Source organism: Citrus clementina, unplaced genomic scaffold, assembly GCF_000493195.1.
Source record: "Citrus clementina cultivar Clemenules unplaced genomic scaffold, Citrus_clementina_v1.0 scaffold_1, whole genome shotgun sequence".
NCBI lineage: Eukaryota > Viridiplantae > Streptophyta > Magnoliopsida > Sapindales > Rutaceae > Citrus > Citrus x clementina.
The window spans coordinates 28,054,386-28,081,835 of NW_006263303.1; the positions used below are offsets into that span (position 1 = coordinate 28,054,386).

Sequence of the window (27,450 nt, forward strand, 5' to 3'; positions counted from 1 at the left end):
ATGGGCTTGAATGGATTGAGAAAGTATTCTGGTTTCTTGGGATGTTGTCCCTCTTAATTCTTTTCCAGTGCAGGGTGCAGCGTTAGGTTAGCCTGCCAGAAACGTATCTGGTTTTTGTTTTTCCCTATTTCAAGTGGATAGCTTATGAATTGACTAATGAAGTTTCCTAAATTATTCCAACTCTAATAGAAGTTTCCTAAATTTTTCTAACTTTAGTAGAAGTTTCCTCATTTTTCCTGACGAAGTTTCTCAGACTTGAGAGGTCCCTGGACATTTTGCTCATAGGATATGCTCCTATTTTCCGGATTTTTATTCAAAATTCAACTATAAGAAAAAATTCTAGTTAAATGTCTCTCTCTTTTTTAATTATTATGCAGATTTTTGAAAGGAAGAAAATGCTTAGCTGGGTCCTTTAATAAACTTGTTTTATTTTTATTTTTTTAAAATAAAAATGTTACAAATACAAACACAGAGCAATAAACTAACTGTGCAGATAATATATAAGTAACACGAGGCTAAAGGGGCCCTATATGATGTTAAAAATAAAGGAATCAATCGGGCTCGCCACATAAAATCCACTCTAATCGCAGTCGGCTCCGAACGAACTCCCACTCACACTGACTTCGCAGCCGATCCGGATTACTTATGGGAGACTCAAACAAGGGTAACATGTTTTTCCTCTTCACTTTCTGTTTGGTTCCCGAGAGAGAGAGAAAAAAAAGAAAATTTTCTCGCTGATCTCAATATTCTAAGTCGTTTGTTTTCTCAACAGATTCATGTTCCTTCCTCTCCGAAAAATCCGCCAAGATCTTCGTCGCCGGCCACCGCGGCCTAGTCGGCTCCGCCATCGTCCGGAAACTCCTCTCCCTAGGCTTCACCAATCTCCTCCTCCGCACCCACGCTGAGCTCGATCTCACTCGCCAATCCGACGTCGAATCATTCTTTGCCGCCGAGAAACCTAGCTACGTCATCGTGGCCGCCGCCAAAGTCGGGGGCATCCACGCCAACAACACTTACCCGGCCGAATTCATCGCCATCAACCTCCAAATCCAAACCAATGTCATCGACTCCGCCTTCCGTTACGGCGTCAAAAAGCTCCTCTTTTTAGGATCCTCTTGCATTTACCCCAAATTCGCCCCGCAGCCAATCCCCGAAAACGCCCTGTTGACGGGCCCCTTGGAGCCGACGAATGAATGGTACGCTATAGCCAAAATAGCTGGGATTAAGATGTGCCAGGCTTATCAGATTCAGTATAAATTCAATGCAATTTCTGGGATGCCCACGAATTTATATGGCCCCAATGATAATTTCCACCCCGAAAACTCCCACGTGTTACCCGCTTTGATGAGGAGATTCCACGAAGCTAAGGTGAATGGAGCTAAGGAAGTGGTGGTGTGGGGCACTGGCAGTCCGTTAAGGGAGTTCTTACACGTTGATGATTTGGCTGATGCAGTGGTTTTCATGATGGACGAGTATGATGGACTTGAACATTTGAATGTGGGGAGTGGGAAGGAAGTGAGCATTAAAGAGTTGGCGGAGTTGGTGAAGGAAGTAGTGGGATTTGAAGGAGAGCTTGTTTGGGATTCATCCAAGCCAGATGGAACGCCGAGAAAGCTGATGGATAGTTCTAAGCTTGCCGGGTTGGGGTGGAGGGCAAAGATTGAGCTTAGAGATGGTCTTGCTGATACTTATAAGTGGTACTTGGAGAATGTTAAGCAATGCTGGTAATTAAGCTGGTTCATTTTTGTGTTGTTTTATTAGAATTATTGGTTTCATTTGAATAATATGAATTGATTGTGTGCCATTATGATTAAGGTTGTTATGATTAATGAGAGAGATGTTGTAGAACTATTTGGAGCAAACTTTCTGTTGTAATTGATAGATTATCAATTTTTATGGTTATTAATTGGTTCTGCAGATACTTATTTTGTTATCTGCAGACAATGTTATGAATGACCATATATTTTTATGGTGCCCAAAAAAAATGTTATACGACTTTGCTTATGTCATATGTTGATCTCTTGCTAGTGTTGTTGCTGCACCGCAGATTGTTTTTTCATTTTCATTGTTCTCATCTGTGGTTATATTTCTACATTAGTAGCTATGGAGTTTGTAGTCACTCTCCGTTTATTTGTCGTAAAATCTTATCTTGATTGTTGAGGCTTCTTTTTACACTATTTTGCATCCTCCCAAACTATTAGAAGAATGGATAATGGTCTATATATTCTCATAATTTCTAAGCAGATTGATTGAGAGCTCATATTCATATAGAGAGGCCTGTTTCACCCATGCCTTGGAATATTTAGGTCATTCACTGCTTGCGTTCTATTCTGTTTTCCACCCTAGTGGACTTGTGATTGATACAATTAATTTGTAGTAGCCAGGGATAAGTATCATGATCTCTTTCATATGCTAAAGTTCTCAAATTTTGTTGTATTTTTCCCTCTCATGCATATGAAAAGAAATGCATTCGTAGGAACTATATGGCCGGAATAGGGTGTTCTTAATAGTCGTAGATGATATCCTATCAATGGTAGTAATGCTCTGCTAGAAAGTATTTGCTGCGAATGATGGCATTTGCCTATGATTTATTTGTCCTTTGTGGTCTCTCAAAAGTTCTGTCTGTTAGGTATTGGGTGTTTTTTATTGCAATTAGGCCAGTACCTGAATCTTATATTCGCTAGATGACTGAGGGACACGGCCGTTTTAGCCTTCAGAGCAGTTAACATTCAAGTGGTTGTTTTAGCATTTGAAAATTTCCACATCTTTCGCTTGAAACAGTTTGTAGAAGGCAGCTGCGATTCTTCATTTCTTCTGTTGTTCCTCCTACTGAAGCACTCCCTCACACAGAGATCTGATTCTTCTGCTTATTCCTTCTGAACGAAATGCACACAATGAGGTGCATGCGAAATTATTATTATTTGTCGGTGCTTAGATGTAGCGAAATTCATAAACAATAAAGGGCTTTGCTATTAATGATTCAAAATTAATTTCTTGGTCCCCTCAATTAGGCCCAACAATAGTTCTCTTTAAAAGTCCCTTTGAACCATGCCGTTGGCCCATATCAATACATGTGGATCTCAGAATCAATTACTTCATTCAAAATTTCGGTAGAAGCCCAATCACTTTCGTAAAAAAAAAATAAAAATTCCTGCAAAATCCATGTGGCAAAACTATAAATGCATTTTTTTTGGGGATTGTCACTTTCCCCCCTACAGCAATTAACATATACTATTTACCTCCTTACTGTTTTTATAATGGCCAAAAAATCTCCTAACAGTATAAGTTTACAATATTACCCTTATTTTTAATTACTCTTTTATTTACATTTATTATAAATTAAATAAATTACATGAATAGAAACTAAATAAAAAAATTAAGTATTAAAAACAAGAAATATATGTTTTGATATGAGAAAAAAAATTAATAATAAATTTTTTTTCTTGTAATTATTTATTTTGTGAACATTTTCTTATAATAAACATTTTGTAATATTTTAAAATTAAATGTAAAAAGTATAGGTAAAATATTTTATTATTTATTTTATAATAAATTTTTATTTGTCATTCAAATTTTCTTATAATAATTTTTTTTATCATTTTATAATAACTTTCTTATATATTTATTATAAGAAAGTTTTTTTACAAAATAAGTACAAGAAAAAAAAATTTATTATTAATTTTTTCTCATATCAAAACATATATTTCTTATTTTTAATGCTTAATTTTTTATTTAGTTTATATTCATGTCATTTATTTAATTTATAATAAATATAAATAAAAGAGTAATTGAAAATAAGGGTAATATTATAAACTTATACTATCAAAAAAGTTTTTAGTCATTATAAAAAAAAAAATAGTATATGTTGATTACTGTAGCGGGAGAATTGACAATATCTCTTTTTTTTTTTTCATTTCTTTTATCCTTTTGGCCATGAATGATTAAGGGGTAGTTCAAAATTGCAAATTTTATTGTGTAAAAGAAGGAAAATGCTACTTTCCCCGGGTCAAACCCCGGGTCAGACCCCGAAACTTATCCAAACGACGTCGTTTCATCCTTTTTTTTTTCTTCTTTCATTCTCCCTAAACGACGCTGTTTTGTCTTAGGCAAAACCAGCGACAGGTTGGCAGCCCCACATTGCTTTCTCTTTCTCTTCCGTCTTCCCCTTCCTCTCACAGCCATTCACGATCCATTAATATCTCACTGCCAAATTCAGTGACATACACTTAGTAGGTGCAATAGCAAAGCATCTGATTTTATTCCTCTCAATGTTCCCCAACTTGTCCAGATTCTGAACCACAATCAACACCAACAATGCCACCACCCCTGCCCCCAGTGAATGCCCAGCAAATTTCAAAGTATAATTATGAACCAAATAGACCAAAACTTACTTTTATTTAACGATTTACAAAATCTATTTCACTAGAAGGCATCTCATTAATTTCACCTGATTGTTTAGCAGGTTTAAAACTGATCTTATCAAGGCAGATTTTCACATTGGCTTACTAAGAAGAAAAATCGACATTTATGATCCAGCAAAGTTATGCGGCCAAGCCTAAAATTCTGCAGCCAACAAAATTGCAACAAAGCGGCAGCAAAGTTCATGATCCAGCAGCAGCTTAAAAATCTTACAGGAAACCAAAGGGGGAAAAAAAGAGAAGTCAAGAAGTCAATGCATTTGAAGGCTTCGTAAAGAACAGATTTTGCCCCCTCCAAATAATTTCCAAGTACGACAAGGGTAGCTTGATGCAATAATTGTGGCGAGATGGCGCACCAGCAGCGACGGAGATCGAGATGAAGCAGCAACGGCACCAGAGATGAAGTGCAGCAACCGAGAAGGGCACACCGAGAGAGAGCAGTTCTGGAGAGAAAAGGATAGAGAGCTCGCTGTTGTGTGTAGATCGGCAAAGATAAGGAGAGAGAGAGCTTCGTTGTGAGCAGATCAGGAAAAGAAGGAGAGAAAATTTTGTGAGTCACCTTCGTTTCGAGTAGATCAGGAAAGGAGGGAGAGAGTGCACTGTGAGTTGTTCGTGAACGAGACTTTTTTGTACCCAGGTGAAAAGAAAGGAAAGTGTAAATGTGTTTTGTGCCTAAGTCAAAGAAAGAAAAGAAAAATGTGTTAAACGCACCGTTTTCAATTTAATCAAAACGGTGCGTTTTAAATTCGGGGCGCAGTTCGGGGTTAAATTCGGGGGAAATAGCAGCGCTCCTAAAAGAAAAGAAGGGGTATGGCCACATTAAATGCATTGCCTAGGACGGAAGAACATAGATCTAAATCTATTAATAATGTCAGATGCAATGTAAAAGTGACGTAATTTTCATTTTCTACTGTTGGGATTTTAGGGGGAAAAAAAGCTACACAATAATACTTCTGCAATGGGAAAAGTAACTCTAATGAAGGATTTGAAGCTGGTCCAGGGCCAGTCAACAAGATAGAGACACTTGAAATTCTGAAGATGCAAGCAAGCAATGAGCATGCTTATTTGATTTCTGGAATTACAGTTGAAGTGGACGTGCCACCTGCTTCGACTGCTCACTGCAGTCTAAATCACGACACCCACAAAACTACTTACTTAAATTATAACCATAACATTATCTTAGGCTTGGCCCCTGATTTGTTTTTTTTTTATAATAATTTGAGTCCCCTTTCGCGGAAAAAATTAAGAGAGAAAAGAAGAAAAGAAAAGAAATACATTCATTTTTGCTTGTTTTTTTACATAAAAGATTGTCATAAATGCGATTACACTTGTTAAGTAACAGTTCCTCTAAAACTTGTCACGAGGACAAGAAATCAAACTTGAGAGTTCTCATAGGTTACAAAACGCACGCACGAATATTGGATGGCCATGTACGTAGCCATGCTCTCTCCGTAGATTCTTTAAGTTTCGTTAAAAGTATATTTGATGTAGACGTAGACCCACCCCGTGATTATAATTTAAACTAAAGTCTCTGATGTAATCTTAATTTTCCGCTATTCAGACAGGATAGCTTACTAGCTTAGGCGTTTTATTCGGAAATTCGGGAGATTCAAATGATTTGTATCAATTGAATCTCTTGTGGAGTACCCACAGATTTTTTTTTTTTACTTTTTGTCCTCTTTGGAGAAAAGAAAAACCCCAGCGTCCATGAAATTTTGCCAGGGTAATTTTTAAGGACCTCCCCTGAGGTTTACCGTATTGACACATAGAGAGAATGTATCCACGTAATTACAACCACCTCCCCTCCCGTTAGTATGAAAATACGTATGTCGTCAGTATATAAGGATAAATGTGTAAAATTTAAAATAATTCAAAATTCAAGTTGATATTTTATTGATATACGAGAAATATTAATTGTTACACTTTGTTAACCAATACTTTGCATTAACCAGTAAACAAAAGAAAACATCTACTTAACTTTCTCTTTCTCTTCCACGTAACCACAGCACTAATTTCATCTTTTTAAAGCTATGAAGAAGCAGCTCCTTTTGCCCGAAGCTTTATCAAGATTAAAAACGATTTTATCACAAAAGCAATTTCTGAAAATCTTTGCTTTGAGTGCCATCTTCTGTTTCTCAGTTGTTTGCGGCAACACTTCGCTAAGGTATGCCGTTGGAGCTGCGACCTTGTTCTTCAACGCAATTTCCACTTTTCTGCTTACTTGCAAGAAAGAATTTGCCGAGGTTTACTATGCATTGATGCCAGTTGTGCTTGTTATTGTGTTGGCTAGCAACAACGAGCCCCTGTTTTATTTACTTGGGTTCTTGGTTTGTATTGGATCCACAACTAGGCGTGCTTCGAAATATGCTATTCAACAAATCCTGTTAACGTCAAAGGCTGAAAAAATAAATTTTATGAATTTGTTGGTTTATATGGCACCCATGGCTGCATCGATCTTTCTTCCATTTACCCTCTACATTGAAGGCATGTGGCCGCAATTACAATTGAGAAAGCTTGAGAAGACAGATTCATTGTGTACTTGTTACTTGGGAATGCCACCATCGCTTATTTGGTTAATTTGACCAAATTTTTGGTCAGAAAGCATACATGTACATTGACTTTGCAGGTGCTTGGCAATGCAAAGGCAGCCCTTGCCGCAGTTGTTTTGGTTATGATTTTCAAGAATCCGGTGACCGTAATGGGAATGACTGAATTTGTAGTCACGACAATGATCGCGGTGCTTTACAGTAAAGTAAAGAAGAGATTTAAAATCTCAACTCATTGATGATGATAAAGTGAGTAAATGATTCATTTTGGTTGTCGTAACTCGTAAACATGGGTACAACTCTTTTTTTTTAATTTTTTCATTTCACTTTACTTTTGGCAGGAAGGGTAATTTAGTCATTTCAACAATCAACCAACAGTCAAACTAACCGGATACTAACGGGAGGGGAGGTGGTTGTAATTACATGGATACATTCTCTCTATGTGTCAATATGGTAAACCTAAGGGGAGGTCCCTAAAAATTACCCAATTTTGCCATCACATCCATGTCCCACAAAAGACACACCAGGCTTCAATATCAATAGAAGCTCAAACAAGTAAACAAATTACAAAACTGAGTTTCAGTTTCAGCTTCAGGCTTTCACGTGCATAAGCAAGCAAAGAAACAAAACATAAATTGCAGAGCACCATGGAATTGAATTGACATTTCCACGAGACTCTCTAAAGGCAAAAACAAAAGCCACCAACATTATTTTCGTCGCTCAAACCTCAACTCTCTACTCCGTTCGTCTCTGCCTTTGTTTTTCCTTGTTTCAGTCCTGTTCATATCACACCGTATAGCGTACTACCCCAGCAAATTTAGGGCACTATGTACCCTAAAAGCAATTGCGTTGTCAAAGCCAACCAAAAAAAAAAAAAATTAAATTAAAAAAAAACTTCAGAAAACAGATTTTGATAATAAATGTTTTGGTTGAATGAATGACATAACATAACACATGCTGCAGGATTTTGAACATGAACTGTCAAAAACTTCACCTTTCCCAAGAAGATACAATAAATTAAATTAAATGGACAGAGGCAAGGTCTCTGACAGTGATTTTGAATTGATGAGTGATAATGGAACAGTGGTGAGAGCATTGAAGTCTGCAAAATTTCTTACGGAAATTAACCAAATTGTTTTTTTTAATCTTTCTTCTTCTTCTTCAGTCTCACTTTCTCTAAGAAAAATTTGTGATTAAAGTTTGCTTAAACGAAACAGAACGGCGAAGGCATAAAGGGAAGATCAAAAGATAAAAGAGAATCTATTGTCACTCGAATTTAAATTAACTAAAACAGGCTAACCTGTGGTTCCTTGATGAACATTTGCATTACACAGTAATTCTCCTTTTATCAACAAAATTAAGGGGAAAAAAAAAAGTAAAATTATATCATAACAATGAGAAGAGATTGAGCCGTCCCGCCAATATCACCACCACCAGTTCAATTGCCACCACTAAGGACTATCATTGAAAGCCTAAGGAGAAGATAAAGAAGAAGAAGAAGCTTGTTGTTGCAGAGATTGTATTTGAAATATGAAATATGAAACTTGTGGTGAAACAAATAACCCAGTTCGCAAATAAGCCCAAATACCCCATTTGCTTCACAAATTTTCCCATGAGAAGGAGAAAACCCATTGCATTTGCTTCATCCGTAGCAGCAGATCTAACCATTTTCCAGAGCTGCGGCCAAAGGAACCCTAGCATTGTCACAAAAACAGAAGAAATGAGAGAATGTTCGTGGATTTTCGAAAAGAAACTTGTACCCATTTTGTTGTTACATTATGGTCAAAGAAATGATCATGAATCAGAGAAGAAGAAGAAGAAGAAGAAGAAGAAGAAGAAAGGTGGGATTTGTTTGTCCTATACAGAGAGAAAAGCAAAAGCAAAAGCAAAAAGAAGGCAAGAGAATGGCAACAAAAACATGAGAGCTTTGCCTCTTGTGTGTGCATATTTAAGTGTACGATTTGAGCATGGGGGATGGCACTGCTGGCACAGCTGCAACATCATGTTATGTTTACTGCCCTCGCTTCTCTGTTTTTATTTCCTAACAATCCATGCCAAAGCCAAAGCGCAAAGCCAAAGCCATTCGCCCTTTCTATTTTCTCGCAGCAGCTGCAGCTTACTTGCTTCAGAAGCCCAAGATTTTTATTAAAAAGCTAGATTTGCGAAAGCAATCTCTGTCCTTCTCCTGTTTCTTTCTTTCCCTTTATTGCCCTTCGCTATTTCCCGAAATTCCACCATTGCCCCCTCTCTTTTCTTTTTTCTAATTAGCTAGCTGGGATCCATCATACCGTTGCTTTTTTTTTTTTTCTTAAATATGAAATGGGGTTCTTTTTAGGGTAATTTTTAAAAACCTCTCCTGAGGTTTGGGTTTGTTACAAATAAATGGTGAGAATTGATTTATTTGTAAAAAATCCTCTACCGTCAGTTAAGTTTAACATTGACCGTTAGTTGACCTTGTAAAAATAATATTACCCTTAACAATAGTTTATAAACGAAAATAACTAAAAAAAAACTAAAATTATTAACTATTTTACACTTTTTAAATTATTGATATTTTCTTAAAGTTTCTATAAAAAAGTTAAAATTAAAAAATTAAAAAATTTTCTTTAAATTATTGATATTTCCTTAAAATTCCTACAAGAAAGATAAAATTAAAAATTTAAAAATGAAATAGTCATAATCTTTACCTATGATATTGTAAATTTTTAGAATTAACAAGGATAAAATTGTCAAAAAATAGAGTTGGTGCTTTTTGCACCAATAATTTTGGTTTTTTTTTAGTTATTTTCGTTTACAAACTATTGTTAAGGGTAATATTGTCTTTGTATGGTCAACTAACGGTCAATGTTAAACTTAACTGACGGTAGGGAGTTTTTTACAAATAAATCAATTCTCGCCGTCTACTTGCAACAAGCCCAAATCTCAAAGGAGGTTTTAAAAAATTACCCGTTTTTTTTATTTAGAATTGTATGGTTTGATGATGCTTCTAAAAAATTCAAATGTAAAACAGTCAAAAAGTGTTTGTTGCATTTTGTTTTTTTTTGTTTTTCCGTAATAGTGAGACCTCTATGACTACACAGTACAGGCAGCAAAGCCGAGGCTAAAAGCCTACAAATATATCGAGACGATCACCAAACCCTCCAGACATATAATAACATTGCTTCTTGGCCTAACATTCGTTTATGGATTCTAGGGAAGGCTAATTAAGCAGCCAACTATTAAAAGTCCATTATCTTATTTCTTGATGAGTTTAAACTTGAAAGTAATTTCCCCTGCCGCTAGACTCAGTTGCCCTTTCCATGCTGAAAATTTGAATATTAAGTCTCGTGAAAGTAGGTTTTTGAGTTAATTAATAAATTTTTGGGTGTGTTATAAAACTATGTATCTACACTGTAGCAGAATTCAGCTTGTAAGACATAAATATGGACTTCTGAGTTAGTACTTAATAAATTTCCGGATGTGTTACAAAAGTATGTATCTACACTACAATAGAATTCAGCTTGTAACCCATAAAATAGATCGTAAGCATTTTAAAAGGAAACTTGAAAACAATTCAAAACCTATAAGGATTTTACTTTTACACTAACCTAAGCAAAGCTTTTTTGTTAAGTATAAACGGGGATTTAGATTTTAGAGTTGGTCAATTATTGCAACTTCCCCAATGGAGGCCTTAATAGGGACAAGTGGGTCACCATTGAATGACCCGTACGGGTGTTTTGGTCATTTCACGAAGACGACCGAAAATACCCCGGATATTGCGTTCCCACTTCCCATGTCAGCCGAAACGGGGCATGTGATGTGAAATTACCATTTCTGGGTTTCTGCAGGTAACTTGCTGGGGTGTCCAACTCTGCCTCACCCTCAATTGGTACTCGAAGGCTGAAACAGTCATTTCACTCTTTATAAACTAAGCTTCACCTTTAACTTTTGACTATTTTGGTTTCGAGAAATCATAATGTTGGGGAGAGTTGTGCTTCCCTACAGGCTACAGGTACAGCGCTTTGATTAATGGTATTAATTTTATAATCATCTAACTTAAGAGTTTTATTTTAAATTTTTTCATCGCACGTCCTAGTTTATAGGTGCGATACATGTTGACATGTTATGAATGCATGTCATGCATGACAGTGATAGATGATGATGGGCCACGTGGACGTAGATGAGGGAGGGTGCATTATTGGGGCAAATGAAGATAAGTAGTCGATAGATGGATTATGCGTTTCGGGAAATGATATCAAAATCAAGAATCAGGCTCGAGAAAACAGCAAAGAGACAGAATGTCTGAGGAAAAAGTCAGAGGAGAAAAAGAAAAAAGCGAAATAATGGAAAATCTCTTTTCGTTTTCCAGGAAAAACAACAAAGATAGAGAAAGAGAAAAGCGAATGGTACCTGAAGAGAAAGCAGTGCAGCTCTTTAACCGAGAACGAGAGAAAGGTTTTTGAATCAGGAACCTGTGTCCACCATCAGACGGCCCTGATTAAAGCTCACCTATCTGATATTATTCATCACCCTGTATACATACACAATTAAAAATTTTTAAAAAAAAAACACAGAAAAATTATGCAACTTTAACAGTGTACAAAGATGGTGTAAAACAGAAATGGATTATGATTTGGTAGCTGCTTTTTGCATTCCATATTGAGCATGTTATGTGACTTTGAACATTTAAGGACGTGAAAAGAGAAAATGATAGAAATGAAAAAGCTTCGCTCGTACCTCGTTTAATGTTGCTGCTGCAGGGACCAAATTTTGCCGTAGTAATTCTGCAGACTGTCTCAGAAATTAATGAAGAAAGAGAAAAGATAAAGTGAGAGAGAGAGAGAGAGAGATTTTTGCAATGGCATTGTACGAAAAGCATAAGGCAGTCACCTTCAAAACCCTGAAAGCTTCACTAAGGCTATGTTGTTATATTTTGACATGTATGTGCATTTAAAGAGAGCAAGCAATTTTACAAAGAGAAATGCTATAATGCTTATGTAGAGCTCTGTTTGTCGGCTTTTAATGGAGGGAGGCAGATGCGTGAGACTGACTGACTTTATATCCACCTACAAAGCCTTGATTGAAGATAAATTAATTGACCTTGTGGATTGGTTAATTTACCACGTTTGCCATCACTGGTGTCCGAGCCCCACAAACCTGAAGAGATGGCCCAACTTCTCGATAACAAAACCTGTTGTGTGATGATCTTTGAGTTCGACAAGGCAAAATTTTCAACTCACAGCACCGGTGAAGACTTGGTCTGATCGCAAGGGAATTTCATTACATCTTTGCTTGCCGAGTCAAAAGTTTCTCTATTTTTGAAACTATGTCGTAGAAAAGTTTACATTTGAGTCTAAATTTACATGTAATTACATCACATCTAACGACTAACTTTGAATTGGTTTACACTAGGGCCAGAATAGAACCGGGGTTCATGGATAGCCCATTTAAGTCCGAGCCCAAACACTGTTAGACATCAGACGACGATTTCCCATCATCAGCCTTAGGTGCACGAGGCCTTTTACGGCACGGAATATAGGCCCAATACAGGCTTCTTTTAATTAATTGTTTTTTTTTTTTCTAAAACAAAAAAGAAAGAAAAAAAAAAGTTTTACAAAATTTCAATGAAAGAAAATGAAAAAGGGTCTGACCCGCGGTGGTTCTCTTGTAACTATCAAGAAATGAAGAGGCAAGAAAATGAAAAGAGCTTTTTATCTCTTGTACAGGGGGGGGTCAGAGATGAAGATAACATAAGAAACCAATACTGAAAAAGCTGAAAAAGATAAAAGAGAGACTAAAAGGAAAAAGGAAAAATGAAAAAGGAAAAAGTGATTATTCTCTTTTTTTGTGGCTGTCTATATTTTATAATGAGACCAAAAAAGAAATAAAAAAGGCAAGTGGTTTTTGGGTCACCATTCACCAACCTTGCATCGTTGAATGCGGAAGGCAGCGGCCGGAATTTTCGATCTGACAAATGCAGAAACGAAGGAAATGAAAAATTAAAAGCTCAAATCAAGTATGAAAAGATGATTTTGCTATGATGACCACGTTGTATGGGAACTTGGGGCCCATTTTTACTTGGTTATTTTATTTGTATCGATTTGATCATGTCTTGTTCTTGCATTTGGTCCTCTCATTCCTCAAATTGCTAGCTAGTGGTAGAAAAATATATAAGATAACCCTCTACTTTATAATTTTTAAAGCTTAGGGCCACGCAATGGCAATAATTTTTATGAGATGTGCTAAATATATTTATTTTCCGATATTTACGGTTAGTAATTGTTGAGCCTGGGATGATTTAGCATCAAAGCTTCGGTTGCTGAATTCATACATTTCCTCATTTGTTATAAATCAATAATAACACATCCAGTAAAAAAAAAAAAAAAAATTGCTTCAGAAAAAGAAAAACACATTCAGTAATCCATCCATCCAATCAAATGAGGAGAAATGGGGAAGCACGTTAATGAGAGCATTGAAAAAGCTCCGAAATCTCAAGTTCTGTCTCCTCTTTATTCTTTATTTTCACTATGCCCCTTTCACTTCTTCTTATTTCCTTTCTTCACTTAATAGTTTGAATATATTTTTTTAGATCCACAACTGGCCCAAAAAATATACACATTCATACACACGCAACCCTTTTGAAACTATCTTTTTTAATCAATTATATTCTACTTAATGTCAAAAATACCAATTTTTTTAAATAAACACAATTTGTATTTGTAAACCTTTTTATTTATCGTCATGTATTTCAATCAATCGTCTTTTTTTATTGTAATTAGTAAATATTATGATTTTATTTTCATAGTTATATCATTTCGTTATTAATTAAATTGAATTGAACTTAATTCTCATATGCAGGATCTTGTGGAAGAAATTTAAATTCTAGAATCAGAAAATATAAAATTTGTTCAATTTTAACGTTCATTGAAGTTTGCAAATTGTTTTTTTTTTTTAATTTAGTTTTGTCATATGGCCTTTCTAAATAGACTCTTATCTTATATAAAGTTGACAATCTCAATATTTACATTTTTTAGATTAAGTTTGTAACAATTAAATTTGTTTTGACAAGTTGGCTAAGAAGTTTGATATAAGACTATGGTGTGACACTCGTAGTTGTGACGTTTTGAATAAAATAGGTTGAAGAGAGAGAGGAAAAAAAAAGCATAAGTGGAGTTAATTTTATTTATATTTTCCTTAATTATAATTATAATGAAATAAGAATTTTATGAGATTAATGAAGGTACCGATAATCCAACATTTTGTTTTGCTTTTTTTTTTCTCTCCTTAAATGGCCTCCAAGCCCAATGAAATCGGAGCCGGTCCAATGTTCATAATAGGGCTTCTTCCTTCATCTTTTTCGGCCCTTTTGAACTGTATTTATAGAGTGGAGCTATTGGCACCCCTACATTTTTCTTACAAAACCCCACTTTAAATAAAATTACAATTAAAGGGAATTGAAAATTAAACCCATATAGATTTTTTTCAGCAAATTACTTAATTCATAATCAATCATTTAAAAAAAAAAATATGTATGTTACTTCCTATTTAATTAAAATAAATTGTATAAATTTAAAATAATCTATTGTTCTCTTTTGATTTCTTATTGATTAAATATTTTTATACTTAAAATTATTTTGAAATTATAATTTGAAATATATGTTATTTCAGCCAATGATTAACATTAAAAAATTATCACCCATATAACTTTTTAATTTGTATGTAGATTAATAATAAAATTAAAAATAATTAAAAAATAGCACAATAATACTTTGAGTTTTAACAATAAAATAAATTAAATAAAAATTAAGAGCTTAGAAAAGTGTATCTAAAAAAAGGGGTATTTTCAGAAATAAAATGAATATAACTAAAAAGGGGGTTTTATAAGGAGATGAGAGGGGTGCCAATAGTCCAACTCGTATTTATATATGGCAAAAAAACAATTTGCAAACCTCCGTAAATTTTTTTTAATTCATTTTTGTCACATGTGTCTTTTAACTAATCATTAAAATATTTATATGCGGCGAAAAAATACGAGTAGAAAGAGAAAGAGTAATGCACCGCTAGGCGCTAGTATCTAATTACATTCAACAATTAGAAGAAAAATATTTTTCAAGAAGCATTCAAATTTTTTATGAGTAATGATATAGTCATAAATTATTGTACAAACTTATTTGGCATGATAAAATTGGTTAAATTAAATATCTCTTGACCCACATAATTTATTCATATTATTTTATATTTTCATTCAACCAATGAATTAATGCCACATCAGTTTGTACAATATAAGTTTGTATAAAAGTTTGTGGCTGTATCATTATTTATTTATTTATAGATGAGTGATGATACAGTTACAAACTTTTGTACAAACTTATATAACACCAATTCATTAGTTGAATGAAAATACATCATGTAAGTCAAGCGATATTTAATTTAATTAATTTTATCATACCACATTAATTTGTACAAGAATTTATAGATATATCATTACTCTTTATAGATATACTCACATTTCTCATATAAATATTGTCTCTTTGCTTTTTAACGTATTTTAATTATGCCACTTACTCCTTTACAGTTTGGACATCAAATAACGAGTAATTAGTTCTTATGAAAATTATATACATATGTGGTGAAAAAAACAATTGTCCGGGGGGGCAAAATGACAGCCTTCCTTCTTAAAATAAAGACGCGTGGGTTTTGAGGTCTAGAAGGAAAAGTCCCTCCCTCCTACTTTATAACATTTTAATAGTCAACCAATGGAGCCTAGCTAGCATCGTTGGCATAATAATATGTTATTTCTTTAAGGAATCAAAACGAGAACAACGCTCTCTTTTAATTAATCAATTAGCTTCCCTTCTCTCAATTTTTTTTTTAAAATTTTAAATTAGCTTCCCATTAGATAATCTCAAGAATTGGATACAAAGGCAATCGAACTCGTACCCTCCTTTCCTTTTTACACGTTAGTTCAATATTTGATTCCAATTCCAACTCATTATCGTCTTCTCCATTTAATTGATTGAGAGAATAATTTTTTTTTTCTCACGTCGTCATCTCTGCGTGGTCATGTTAATGACGCAGTTCGGGTTTGAATTCCTTTCAAAAGTTATTATTCTACAAAGAGATATTATATTTATATAATAATAATAATTGTTGATGCGAGATTCTGGTTATCCTCCTTGCACGATCAGGATCTCTCCTCGTAAGGTTTGTTCTCCAGAAGTTCATGCGTACACAGAAACATGTCAGAGCATGCCGGTTGTTTTCCCGGCGTAAACCCTCCGACGTTCAAGTCAGAAATGAAGGTTTTTTGTGTTCCTGGGAATGCTAGCCACAAATCTTATGGCGTATCAATTCTTTAGAGCTCTCTCGTTTTTTAGTTCTAATCTCCAAAATTATAACCCTTTTACCATCGTTGGCTACCTTTTTATAGACCTCGTCTGGATTCAGACCTTCCCTCCATTCACACTCGTTATCATCCACCTCTCGAAAGTGGATGCTCCATTTATGTGATCGTGGGTAGTTGTGTGGCCTTCGTACCTTGATTTTCGGATTAGAGAGCACGTCTCGCCAACTGTCGTTGACTGGGTCTCCTCGACTCAACCCTTAGCAGGAATGTAGCAAAAATGGCTTTATGCTTCCAGTAGGAGATTGGCCTTGTGGATGACGTACTCGCGGACGAGCAGGATATTCCTGCTCCTGCTCCCCCGGTTACCAGACTCTTACAAGATTTACCTGTTCGATGAACCCTGCTACCAGATGTCTGCTCATCACTACTGGTCCTCGTCGAAGCATATCCCACAAACAATAATAATAATAATAATATGCACCTAAATAGTAGCGCTTGCCTAACAATATCTACTAATAAAACAAGACCAAAAAAAAAATCACTTGTCTCTAATAAAAATGAATTTTTCACCAATGAGGTGTTGGTTCAGTTGGCGTCGGCCGAACCTCTTAGATTGCTTGACTGAGTTTGTTCTCCAGTTTGATTCCCCTGGTAGTCGCCCTTGTTGGAAGGGCTTTATTGGCACCCAACCCGAATTAGGAGTAGTCGGGGCCCAATGTGTTCGCCGGATACCAGATGATTAAGACAAAAAAAAAAAGAATTTTTCATTTTAGTCGCAGTTTCATTTTTACCACAGTCTCATAACCCCCATTTAATTAGATTAATTAGAGAGTCGTATTTCAAAGTGTGCTGATAAAGTTATATATATGCTCCAAATCGAATTTCGTTGCTTTATGAAATTACATGGTACATATGTCAAATTTAGTTTATTCTAAATGGAATATCACCCCTCCCTCCCCCAAAAGAAAAAAAAAATATCCAAAATTAATGGAATCCCTACATATAAATATACAATTCAATTCAAGCAAGCTCAGCAAGAAAAAATGAAAACATCCCACGAAGGATTTCAAAAGTAAGCTTTCAGAATTTCAAAGGGAGCGAACGGCTTAAATCAAAGATCGAATATATACTTTGAACTTGATCAGAATCAGAATCTCGAACTTGAAATGTTTTCGTTTTAGGATGTATTGAGGTTCGTTTTACACGCTTGGAATCTTTCTTTCTACGGCATTTTTTATTTGCTTGTATCTTCTAAAATGCATTTTTGGAAAAAAAAAAAAAGGAAAGTCAATCTGTTGATGTATACATATATCCTAAAAATTCTTGGCTTTCTGAGCTATAGATTTTGTTGATTTTATTTTCTTCGGTGTAATGTTAATTAAATTTACAACTGTTCTTTTCTTTTTTTCTTTTTTTAATAAAGTTACTTTATATCGTCTTGCCAAAATTCACCCAGAAAAAAAAAAACCAATTACATTGTGTTGAAAAATATAATAAACTTCCCTTTAATTACTTTTGTTATTGCTAATGAATTTTACAAATTAAATATATATACTTTGAACTTGATCAACGATCATCATTACTCTTCAAATCTTTCATACTAAGAAAATGTTTCTTTTGAAAAACGAGTGAATTTAGCGCGGTAAGTCAAAACTCAATGGCTCAGGAAATGTGAACCGATCGATTTTTGGTTTTGAACCCAACAGAACCAACAATCAAATGGTTCAGTGTTAAATTTCTTTTTTTAAAAAATCAATTTATATATCCAATATTTTTTTTTTAGTATTTCGTATAAAACATAAATGATTAGTTATATAATTGAATTGAACTGAAAAAAAAAATCAAATTTAGGTGAAAAGTATAATAATTCGGCTAATATAAAAGATAAATATTAAATTCATGAACCAAATCATATAAAATCAAATCAAACCGAACCGAGCTAAACTTAAAAACTGATTGAACCAAATCGTTAATTTGGTTTGATTCTTAAGTTTGGTTCGTATTTGGTTCCTAATTTTTTGAACCAATCGAATTTAATTGAAAAAAAAAGGTGACATTCATGTAGAGATTATATTCCTGGTAACTTTTTTTATGAGATTAAATATATATATACTAAGTTCTCTTCTTTAATGGAACCATTCCATTAAGTTATGCTTATTCCTCCATTAGAGATAAAAAGATGATTTGCAGACATTGTTAGGTTATGATATATTAAAATAAGGGCAAAAACTTATTTAGTCACTGTATTTTAAGATTAGTGTCTATTTAGTCCCTATATTTTTAAAAATATTTCGAAACATCCATACAGTTAAAGTATTGATACCCCTACCGTTACTTTTTATTTCTTTTGGCTTATTTTTACAATATTACCATTTTATAATAATTTTTTTGTTTGGACATTAATAAAAAAATAATTAAATTACTAATTTAACCCTAAAAATTAAAAAATTATATTAATTTTTTTACAAGCACCATTTGCACACTTGGTAGCTTGCATACAATTTTTGACAGTTGAAAATTAATATAATTTTTTTTGTTTTCATTTTTAGGGTTAAGTTGGTAATTTAATTATTTTCTTTTTATTAATGTCCAAACAAAAAATTATTATAAAATGGTAATATTAAAAAGTAAGCTAAAAGAAATAAAAAGTAACGATAGTAGTATTAATAATTTAACGGCAAGGATGTTTCGAGTCATTTAAAAAAGAATATAAAGAATAAATGATCACTAATCTTAAAATATAAGGACTAAATGAACTTTTACCCATTAAAATAAATAAGATCATTTCTCGCAAGATATGCCCTATCATACGGAGAGATCCAAGCGTTTTAGGAGCAAATACATAAAAACTTTCACGAAGTCGTGCACAGTGAACATAGTGGTGTAGGTCCTAATAATTTATCATGGACTTAGTATTTGACTGATTATAACTAGTGATGATCTATGTGATCTGCCCAAAATGCCATTCACGTGAATCGTATATGTCCAGTTTATTCATTGAGACCAAAGTTGATTAATCAATTGATAGCCCCACCTATAAGTCAACATTTAAATATTTCACAACGAAAGGTGCCAAAAAAAAAAATATTGCGGTGGGATTAGTCTTTTTTGTCACTAGTGTATTGTCGTTTTGTCGATTCTTCAAATAATTAAGAAAAGAGAAAATTATGTTTTATTCTTAATAGATGTTATATTTATTATTTACTTTTTTATTAACTTTTTAATTATGTATTTCACCCCTTTATTAAGAGATAACATAATTAATCATGAAAATAATAGCAAAACAGTGAGATCATAATTTTTCATTTGCAAAAAGGAAAAAAAAAAAAAGATCCTCAGAATAATTTGGCAATACAAATTGTCGGAGTATATGCAATTGATTTTTGCAACTTTAGCGATTCCAAGCGTTACCTCGAAGATTTGCCACGTTTTATTATTATTATTATTTTATTTTTCTTTTGTGGGAAACTCGCTTGATATTTCTTGCGATGAAATAGTCTAAGTGTCTGTTTGGTATGACTTATTTAAAAGTCATAAGTGCTTATTTAATCGTATAAGTACTTTTTAAAATTTTTTATGGTGTTTGGTTATTTTTTTAATAGAGTTTTTTAGTTTAAATAAGCTAATTTACCTCTACTAGTAAAAGCCCAAAATTTGAGCTTTTGGGAGTAGAGGCTATAGAGCTTTTATAAAAATATATAATATAAAAAATATCACACATTTTAATGGTTCAAAAGTACTTTTTTTATTGACAACCAAACACCCAATGATTTTTTATCCAAAAGCTCTATTGGTATAAACTCTACTGCTATAAGCTCTACTATTATAAGCTCTATTTAATAAGTTGTGCCAAATAGAGCCTAATTCAAACTCAACGTTGCATTTTATAATAGGAAAACTAGAAGGCAGAGCTTCATTTTATTTTATTTGTGTAATGACCAAAAAAAATAAAAGTGGGTCAATGTCAAGCTATTTTGTAATTAATTAATTAGTATCATTTCTACCGTCTATTGTATAGTTACGGATAAAGGAAATAATTACTTACGAACGAAGGAAATAATTAATTCAGAAGATTGATAAATAAATAATAGGTGTACATAATTGGAGCAGTGAAAAGAGAGTTTTGCCGTGTCAAACAAAATCTACGATTCAAAATTCTGAAGGGCGTGAGACATGCATTAAATATATTAATATTAGGAGAAAACTTGGTGCCAGGCTGCACTGGAACCTCAGCCTTGCTGATACGGAGTTGACATGTGCTTGTGTGTTATTTTTATTGATCTTGGCACGTGCTTGTATATACTCTTATTCTAAGGGAATAATACTATAACTATAAATTTTTATATAAATTTATTTTATACAAATTAACGTAACATGATTAAATTGATTGAATTAAATATCTATTGATTCACTTAAATTATTCTATTATTTTATATTTCATTTAACTAATGAATTAGTATTAAATCAACTTATAAAAAAATAAATTTGTATACGAATTTGTCTATGTATCACCACTCTTACTTCAAGACAATGACTGCAGTGTAGCTCTTCCACCGTAGAGCACTGATGGCCACCGTTGAATCATAGCAGTAATATTGATTTAATATTTATGTATGATTGAATGTGCGCACAATATAGCTGGACTCACAGTCGTGAGAATTGAATAATTTTGCCTACCTCGAACGAAATAGACATATGCATGCAACTTTACTACTAAATATTATTTTATGAAATCTAATAAAATGATTCTCCACATTGAAAGTTCCATGGGCTCTATTTATAGCCCTATGCCTTCTCCAACTTCCCATATCCCAAAAAAATTCTCACTTGTTTCTTTTTCTCTGATCAGTCTCTCTAAATCCTTCTCAAAACACACAAGATTTTGATTCTCTAGCTAGCTAGAATAAAATGGATTTAATGGAAGAGAAAAGATATGCTCTTTTCCTAGCAGCAAAAGACTCTGATTATGTGCTGAAAGTTTACGGAGGTTACTTCAATGTTTTTGTTGCAGCTTTCGGGGAAGAAGGAGAAAGATGGGATTTGTTCAGAGTTGTTGAAGGTGATTTTCCTGACTTCAATGACCTTCATAAATATGATGGCTTTGTAATCAGCGGTAGCCCTTATGATGCCTATGGCAATGACAACTGGATTCTCAAGCTTTGCTTCATGCTCCAAACTCTAGACGCCATGCAGAAAAAAGTCCTCGGAATTTGCTTTGGTCACCAGGTAAACATTTTTTTATAAACTACCATGGAATAATATTAGAGGTCTCAGGCTTGTACCTCACTCTCACATCACCTTTTTTATCGAAATACTTTTTTACCAGGTTTTGTGCAGGGCGCTGGGCGGGAAAGTTGGGAAGGCTTATACAGGATGGGATATTGGGTTAAGAAGAGTGAGGATAGTGAATGATTTGGCACCATGCAGCTTCCTGGAAGATTTGGGTGAAATTCCAGGGTCTCTTTCAATAATGGAGTGTCACCGGGATGAGGTTTGGAAAGTTCCAATAGGTGCTGCAGTGATAGGATTCTCGGATAAAACAGGAGTGGAAATGTTCACAATTGGAGATCATATTCTTGGCATCCAAGGCCATCCTGAGTACACAAAAGATATTCTCTACAACCTCATCGATCGCCTGCTGAATAATAATTCCATTGAGGTAAGCTAGTAATTTAGCAGATTGTGGCCAATTTATTTGATTAATCTTCTTCATTAATGTTTCAGTCAGTTACTCATTTTATATTTTGATATCATTCATTTGATAATTACAGAGAGAATTTGCCGAAAATGCCAAGTTTGGTTTGGAGATAGCTGAGCCTGATAGAAAGTGCTGGGAAAAGATCTGCAGGAATTTTCTCAAGGGAACTCTTTAGATTTTGGCGCCCTTCAAATCATATTATTGTAGTTGTAGTTTCAAGTTGCTTTGATACTAATCGTTTGCAATGTGAGCATGTCAGACCTGCACGTAAACAAAAAAAAAAAAAAAAGTGATGCGCAATAAAGTGAAATATTTTAGTTACAGAAATGAACAGGAGATATAAAATAAGGTGAAGTTGGAATCGACTCAAATTAATTAGAGTTTAAATACATTGAAATGTACTGTACTTATTATGAAATAATCAGGTAATTTATATTCTCTAGAAGCACTTTTTTGGGCGGCAACTTATGATTCTCAAGTGGATGAGCATAAGACTATAATATTTCTCCCATTTGGTTGGAGAGAAGTGGACACGTGATCCGATGATCGTTTATCCCAGTTGGTTCGAATTTTCAAATAAAAATGAGAGGGAATAATATCTTTCATTCTCTAATACTAAGCCCATCTCGGGGAACAATCTGTTTATGTGGTCACTTATTTTATCATTTAAAATTTAGGAATATCTATGAAAGAATAAAACTAATTTAATCACATAAATTATGATATAACCGACAGATGCAATTGGACGTAGCCCAATTGGTCCTTAATGTGCTTTGTGTGTTTGGCGCACAGTTCTTTGATGAGAAGCTAAAATTGACAACCTTGGAGTCTTTCATTCGTTTGTTGTTTGTTTTTCTTATCAATAAAATATGTGTTGAATTTAATTATGTAGTTGTTGTGGAGAGAAAGAGACTGCGAGTGCATATTGCCATGGGACTGCAAGTGGGCAATGTTTGCAAGATTGAAGATCGGCTGTCCGATACACGTCCCACTAACGTGAAGGATAAAACAGTTGCTGCGTAAACAAAGCTTAATTATTATTAAGTAATTTGGTGAATAATGATGAAGATTCTAGAATGTTAAAATCAAGATCTAAATTAGATGATGATCAAGGTATTATGTGTGCTTAATTATTAGCTCAAAGAGTGTTTTAAGTTCAGAATTATGCAAACCCTTCACTCATTTTCTCTCTCTACTTTAAGGTTTGTATCTTTCTCTCTTTTATCACATTATGCATCGTGAAATCTCAATTTTTTTTTCTTAGCAAATCCTTTTGTTATTTGTTACTTCAAGGATAAATATGAAACCAAAGAAGCTTCTATGGTTTTGATGGCTGATAAAAATTAATTGATATCCTCTATTTTATGGATGGTTTTTTATCGGAAAAAAACTTTTTTCATCCCTAAAGTTTCATACAATAGCGTCATTTCATCCTTATTTTTTAAACAATACCTGAAAACATCATTCCGCTAACTCATCGTTAGTTTAATGCCATTAACTAGTAATTCATTGAGGGCAATATATATATATTTTTTATTGAAGTGGTACAAACTATATTAAGATAATTTTTTTACAAAATTAAATAACACTACAAAATATATAAAATTTAATAATTTTTTCTTAAATGAAATCAATGATGAAACAGTTTGATATAGCCACTGAATAATTGCTAGAAGCAACAAATAGTAATTAGCACAATATCTTTATATCATTGGAAGAAAAACTAAAAAATACAATCAATTTTTATGTGCTTGCATTTGACGAAAATCTTCTTAATCTTCAACCAGTTTTTATTTGAGCTTTGCCGCCACTCTTCTTTGACCGTTGTTGTCTCCCAAAGTCTTTATCACTGTCTTCCCAAGTCGGCTCACAGTACAATTAGAGAGTATACTTATACGAATATGAAAATTGTGATTGTTTTTTGTACTTAAATCTGGGGTTTATAGGGCTTTCATGCAGTCAAAATAGAGAGAAGTGCAAAATAATTGTTTCGAATAGAAGTTTTCATCTTTTTTAGTATTTCCTATTTAGTGGGGTTAGATAAATATCATTTTTAGATATATGTCAGTTTTTATTTATTTTTTCTAATTTTCTCTTTATTGGAAAATCCTTTTTTACCCTCAATGAATAACTAACGACGGCATTTAACTAACAGTGAATTAATAGAAGGATATTTTGAGTTATTGGATAAAAAGTAGGGATGAAATGAATTATTTATTACATGAAATCTTGAGGATGAGAAGGCCTTTTTCCCATTTTTTATCTCCCAATTTTCCTTTAGTCACCACAAAATTTGGTTGGACTTAAATGCATTAAAATTCTAAACCTTGGCCAAAAATGAAAATTGAAGAAACCTTAGGGTGTCTCATGAAAAAAGCCAAAAGACACCCTAATTTCATCTTTGTATATTGCGCTGCCAAGAGCCAAAAGCCATCTTGGACTGCCTTTTCTTTTCTTTTTGCTATTTTATAACAAAATAATATATACAAAAAATTTCTAATTTTCTTTTTGTGTTATGTATATGTGAAATAATAATCCAAATTAGCATATGCCCATAAGGATGGTTGAAAATTAAGATAGAGTTATAACATATCTAAATAGAAAATTATGAATTGACAAATCATGCTCTGATACCAATTGTTAGGATTTTTTTACAATTCTCATAAAGCAAAAAAATCATAATTTACATAAACTTCAATCCCTAAGATCATAAAATATCATAATTTTCACATCATCATAAATGAGAGAAAATATACGTTGATCCATAGTAATTTTATTGATTAAGTTTCACAAGAATTAAAATTTTGACAAAATTGATTTATCTCTTTTGACCCTTTAGAGTGACTAAATTTTCTAATAGATAGAAAATTAACGTTATATATATATAAATAATAAAATAAATAACGGGTTAAAATTCTATTACTTAATTGAAAAAATTTAACTATCCACTTTGATGGAAAGTGGGAATAAGAGTTTTATTGAAATCGATCCTCTCTCTCCACCTATATATATTTAAATTCAAAATATAATCCATTAATGTGGCACATGGCCCACTAACACGCCAATGTACAAACCTTTGGTAGGAACTAGGAAACATCCTATTATTCCTTCATTACTTGGAAATTTTTTATCTCGAAAAGTCGAAGGTGAGAAACATCCATCCAATCCAATCTAATCCAAAAATTAAAATATTTCGTAAATGAAAACTAAAATCAATTATGGTTGATATTTTCAGAGAGCTGATCTATAAAATAATTAATTCTCATCGTAATCACTTTTTTTAAAAATAATAATAATAATAATAATTTCCTTTAGAATTTAGTGCTACAAATACCAACTCTCTTATCAAAGTCTCTGAACTCTCACATGAATAACCTTTCATTTTGGCTTTCTTCAAAGTCCAAAGTCAGAACATGTATGTCATTCAACCACTACGAAATTAATATGACACAACTAGGTTGAACAAGTCTTACAATTAATTACTTTAAAAAAATTTGCACCATGCGCATTATAGTGTGGTTAATTAGTTAATCGTATGTATATAACAGCTGGCTATGCATATCTTGTGACTTGTAGTATAAACAAGCAAGCAATATGAATTCCACTCCATTCTCGCTTACTTTCATCTTGATCAGTTGCATTCTACTTTCAAATACCACTTGCATGGCCGTGGCCGTGGACGCTGAAGCTGTTTCTGAGTATTACAAGTTGAAGGTGGTATCGAAGAGAACATTTTCATTGCCGCCATCACCCAAGGCCAATTCTGCGAATAGGTGGAAACCCTCACCTCCACCGCCAGTATAACAAAAATCCTCAATGGCTCTCCCATAATCAGTGGCACCATGCACACCGATATGTATCAATAATATTTTATCATGCATCTTGGCTTGTTTGTTTATGCACACATACTCTTCTGTTTATGATCTTGGATTGATATATAAGTGCTGATTTCAAGAAGCTTTGTGCTTATTATTTTCATTATTATTAATACTACTACATCATCTTGGCTGCAATGCGATGTTTAAATGCGGACTTTCCATAAATTCATTATTACAGATCATAGACGGTTAAATCTTAGCTTGAGTTCGAAAAGGGTTCAACACATCATAGACGGTTAAATCTTATCATGGCGCATGGTAAGTGGCTTGCACAAAATACACAGGAGTTTCATGCATGTAACCACTACAGCTGTATGAAGAGAGCACAAGAATAACAACGATCGGATCACAAATTAATACAGAGCGTTAGATTAAGCATTAGAGCAGTCAATTTTACAACATTTTCTTTGATGTATACGAAGAAATTGAAATGAATGAAATCATCGGTATGTTCTTGCTATGTTTACATTCTCATCAGCATTTGCTTTTGCTTGATTATTTTAGTTTTTCAACTCACTAAAACAAAAAGTTAGATGAATTTATGAGTTTTTTTTTTTTAATTATACATTCTTAAAAACAGTAACGCTAGAAGCAAGAAACTCTTTTTACAAAACGATTGACATAGCAATTTTGGTGGGTTGAAAATACCGTACTTGTAATTTATGTCTAATTAACACTAACAATAACACGTAGTTGAGAGCAACTTGTATTGACAACATTTCTACTTCCATACTTTTTTCTAGATAAAATTTTATTGTGGATACATACAACCCTCTTTTAACGGTGCTGTAGTCGAGTATCATGAGCTTCTTGTGATTTGAAATTCTCTCGAGCAGAAATTTAGGCCGTGATCAACATAAATAAAGAAAATAAACCCTACACATATATTATTATTAGAAAACACATGGCACAATATCTTTAAAAGTTAAAGAGAGTTTAGATCAGGAGAAGATTATAATCCTTTAATAAATCCATTAATAAATAAATAGTTTAAGAAAAGTTAAAAATAAAATAAAAAATCATTTTCGACTGCCTCAAGTTCTTATATTGACCGTTTCAAAAGCCTCCTTATTATGAAGCTGCCAAACAATGTTTAAGAAATCGCCGTCAAACAACTATGGTACGCGTTTATTTGACAAGTTCTTTGATTAAAAGATGAAAAAAAACCATTAAATCATTTTACTTAGAAAATATTTTTCATTTATTTTTTTTCAATTAAATAATAATAATAATAATAATAATTATTATTATTATTAGCTTTTTGCAGGTTCATCAATAAGCTGTTATTTATTTATTGGTGTACATGTAATAGAGAGTTGTTTTTCGTTTAGTGCTTAAATTATTAATGAAATAATAAGTGCATCAAATATTATACCCTAAAACTTTATCATTGAAAATAATAAAATTTTATTTCATTATTTTTCCGGTAGTAGACCATTAATTGACCTATAAATATCAAATCTGCCATTATATTTTAAAATAATTTAAGGCTTCTACCTTACTACACAAATATGACCTGTAAGGCAATTTATCTCTTATTTTCTTGTAATAGCTCTCTGACTTTTTTAATACGATTTTAGACAAA

The 27,450-nt window shown here is 33.1% G+C and overlaps 2 protein-coding genes, 1 long non-coding RNA gene and 1 pseudogene across 3 annotated transcripts; 3 read left to right on the plus strand and 1 right to left on the minus strand.

The window, feature by feature from the left end:
- Positions 1 to 474: 474 nt before the first annotated feature.
- Positions 475 to 1,848, plus strand: LOC18053723 (putative GDP-L-fucose synthase 2). The gene is made up of 2 exons (XM_006453477.2): positions 475 to 664; positions 773 to 1,848. Exons 1-2 carry the CDS (start codon positions 646 to 648, stop codon positions 1,726 to 1,728), a joined length of 975 nt encoding a protein of 324 aa, XP_006453540.1. The 5' UTR covers positions 475 to 645; the 3' UTR covers positions 1,729 to 1,848.
- A 4,600-nt stretch (positions 1,849 to 6,448) lies between these two features.
- Positions 6,449 to 7,203, plus strand: LOC18053724 (annotated as a pseudogene).
- Positions 7,204 to 8,168: 965 nt separating this feature from the next.
- On the minus strand, positions 8,169 to 12,030 carry LOC18053725. The gene is made up of 4 exons (XR_002907596.1): positions 11,834 to 12,030; positions 11,681 to 11,734; positions 11,354 to 11,474; positions 8,169 to 8,658 (listed from the first exon to the last, which is right to left on the minus strand). It is a non-coding gene; the product is annotated as an uncharacterized LOC18053725 (long non-coding RNA).
- Positions 12,031 to 21,197: 9,167 nt separating this feature from the next.
- Positions 21,198 to 22,162, plus strand: LOC18053726 (gamma-glutamyl peptidase 3). The gene is made up of 3 exons (XM_006453480.2): positions 21,198 to 21,515; positions 21,616 to 21,948; positions 22,061 to 22,162. Exons 1-3 carry the CDS (start codon positions 21,198 to 21,200, stop codon positions 22,160 to 22,162), a joined length of 753 nt encoding a protein of 250 aa, XP_006453543.1.
- Positions 22,163 to 27,450: the final 5,288 nt, after the last annotated feature.

Excerpts from the sequence above, each read along its gene's own strand:
- LOC18053726 (XM_006453480.2), top strand. The coding sequence starts at position 21,198 with ATGGATTTAATGGAAGAGAAAAGATATGCTCTTTTCCTAGCAGCAAAA. Across the intron at positions 21,516-21,615 it reads GAATTTGCTTTGGTCACCAG|GTTTTGTGCAGGGCGCTGGG; the intron begins GTAAACATTTTT and ends CTTTTTTACCAG. Across the intron at positions 21,949-22,060 it reads TGAATAATAATTCCATTGAG|AGAGAATTTGCCGAAAATGC; the intron begins GTAAGCTAGTAA and ends TGATAATTACAG.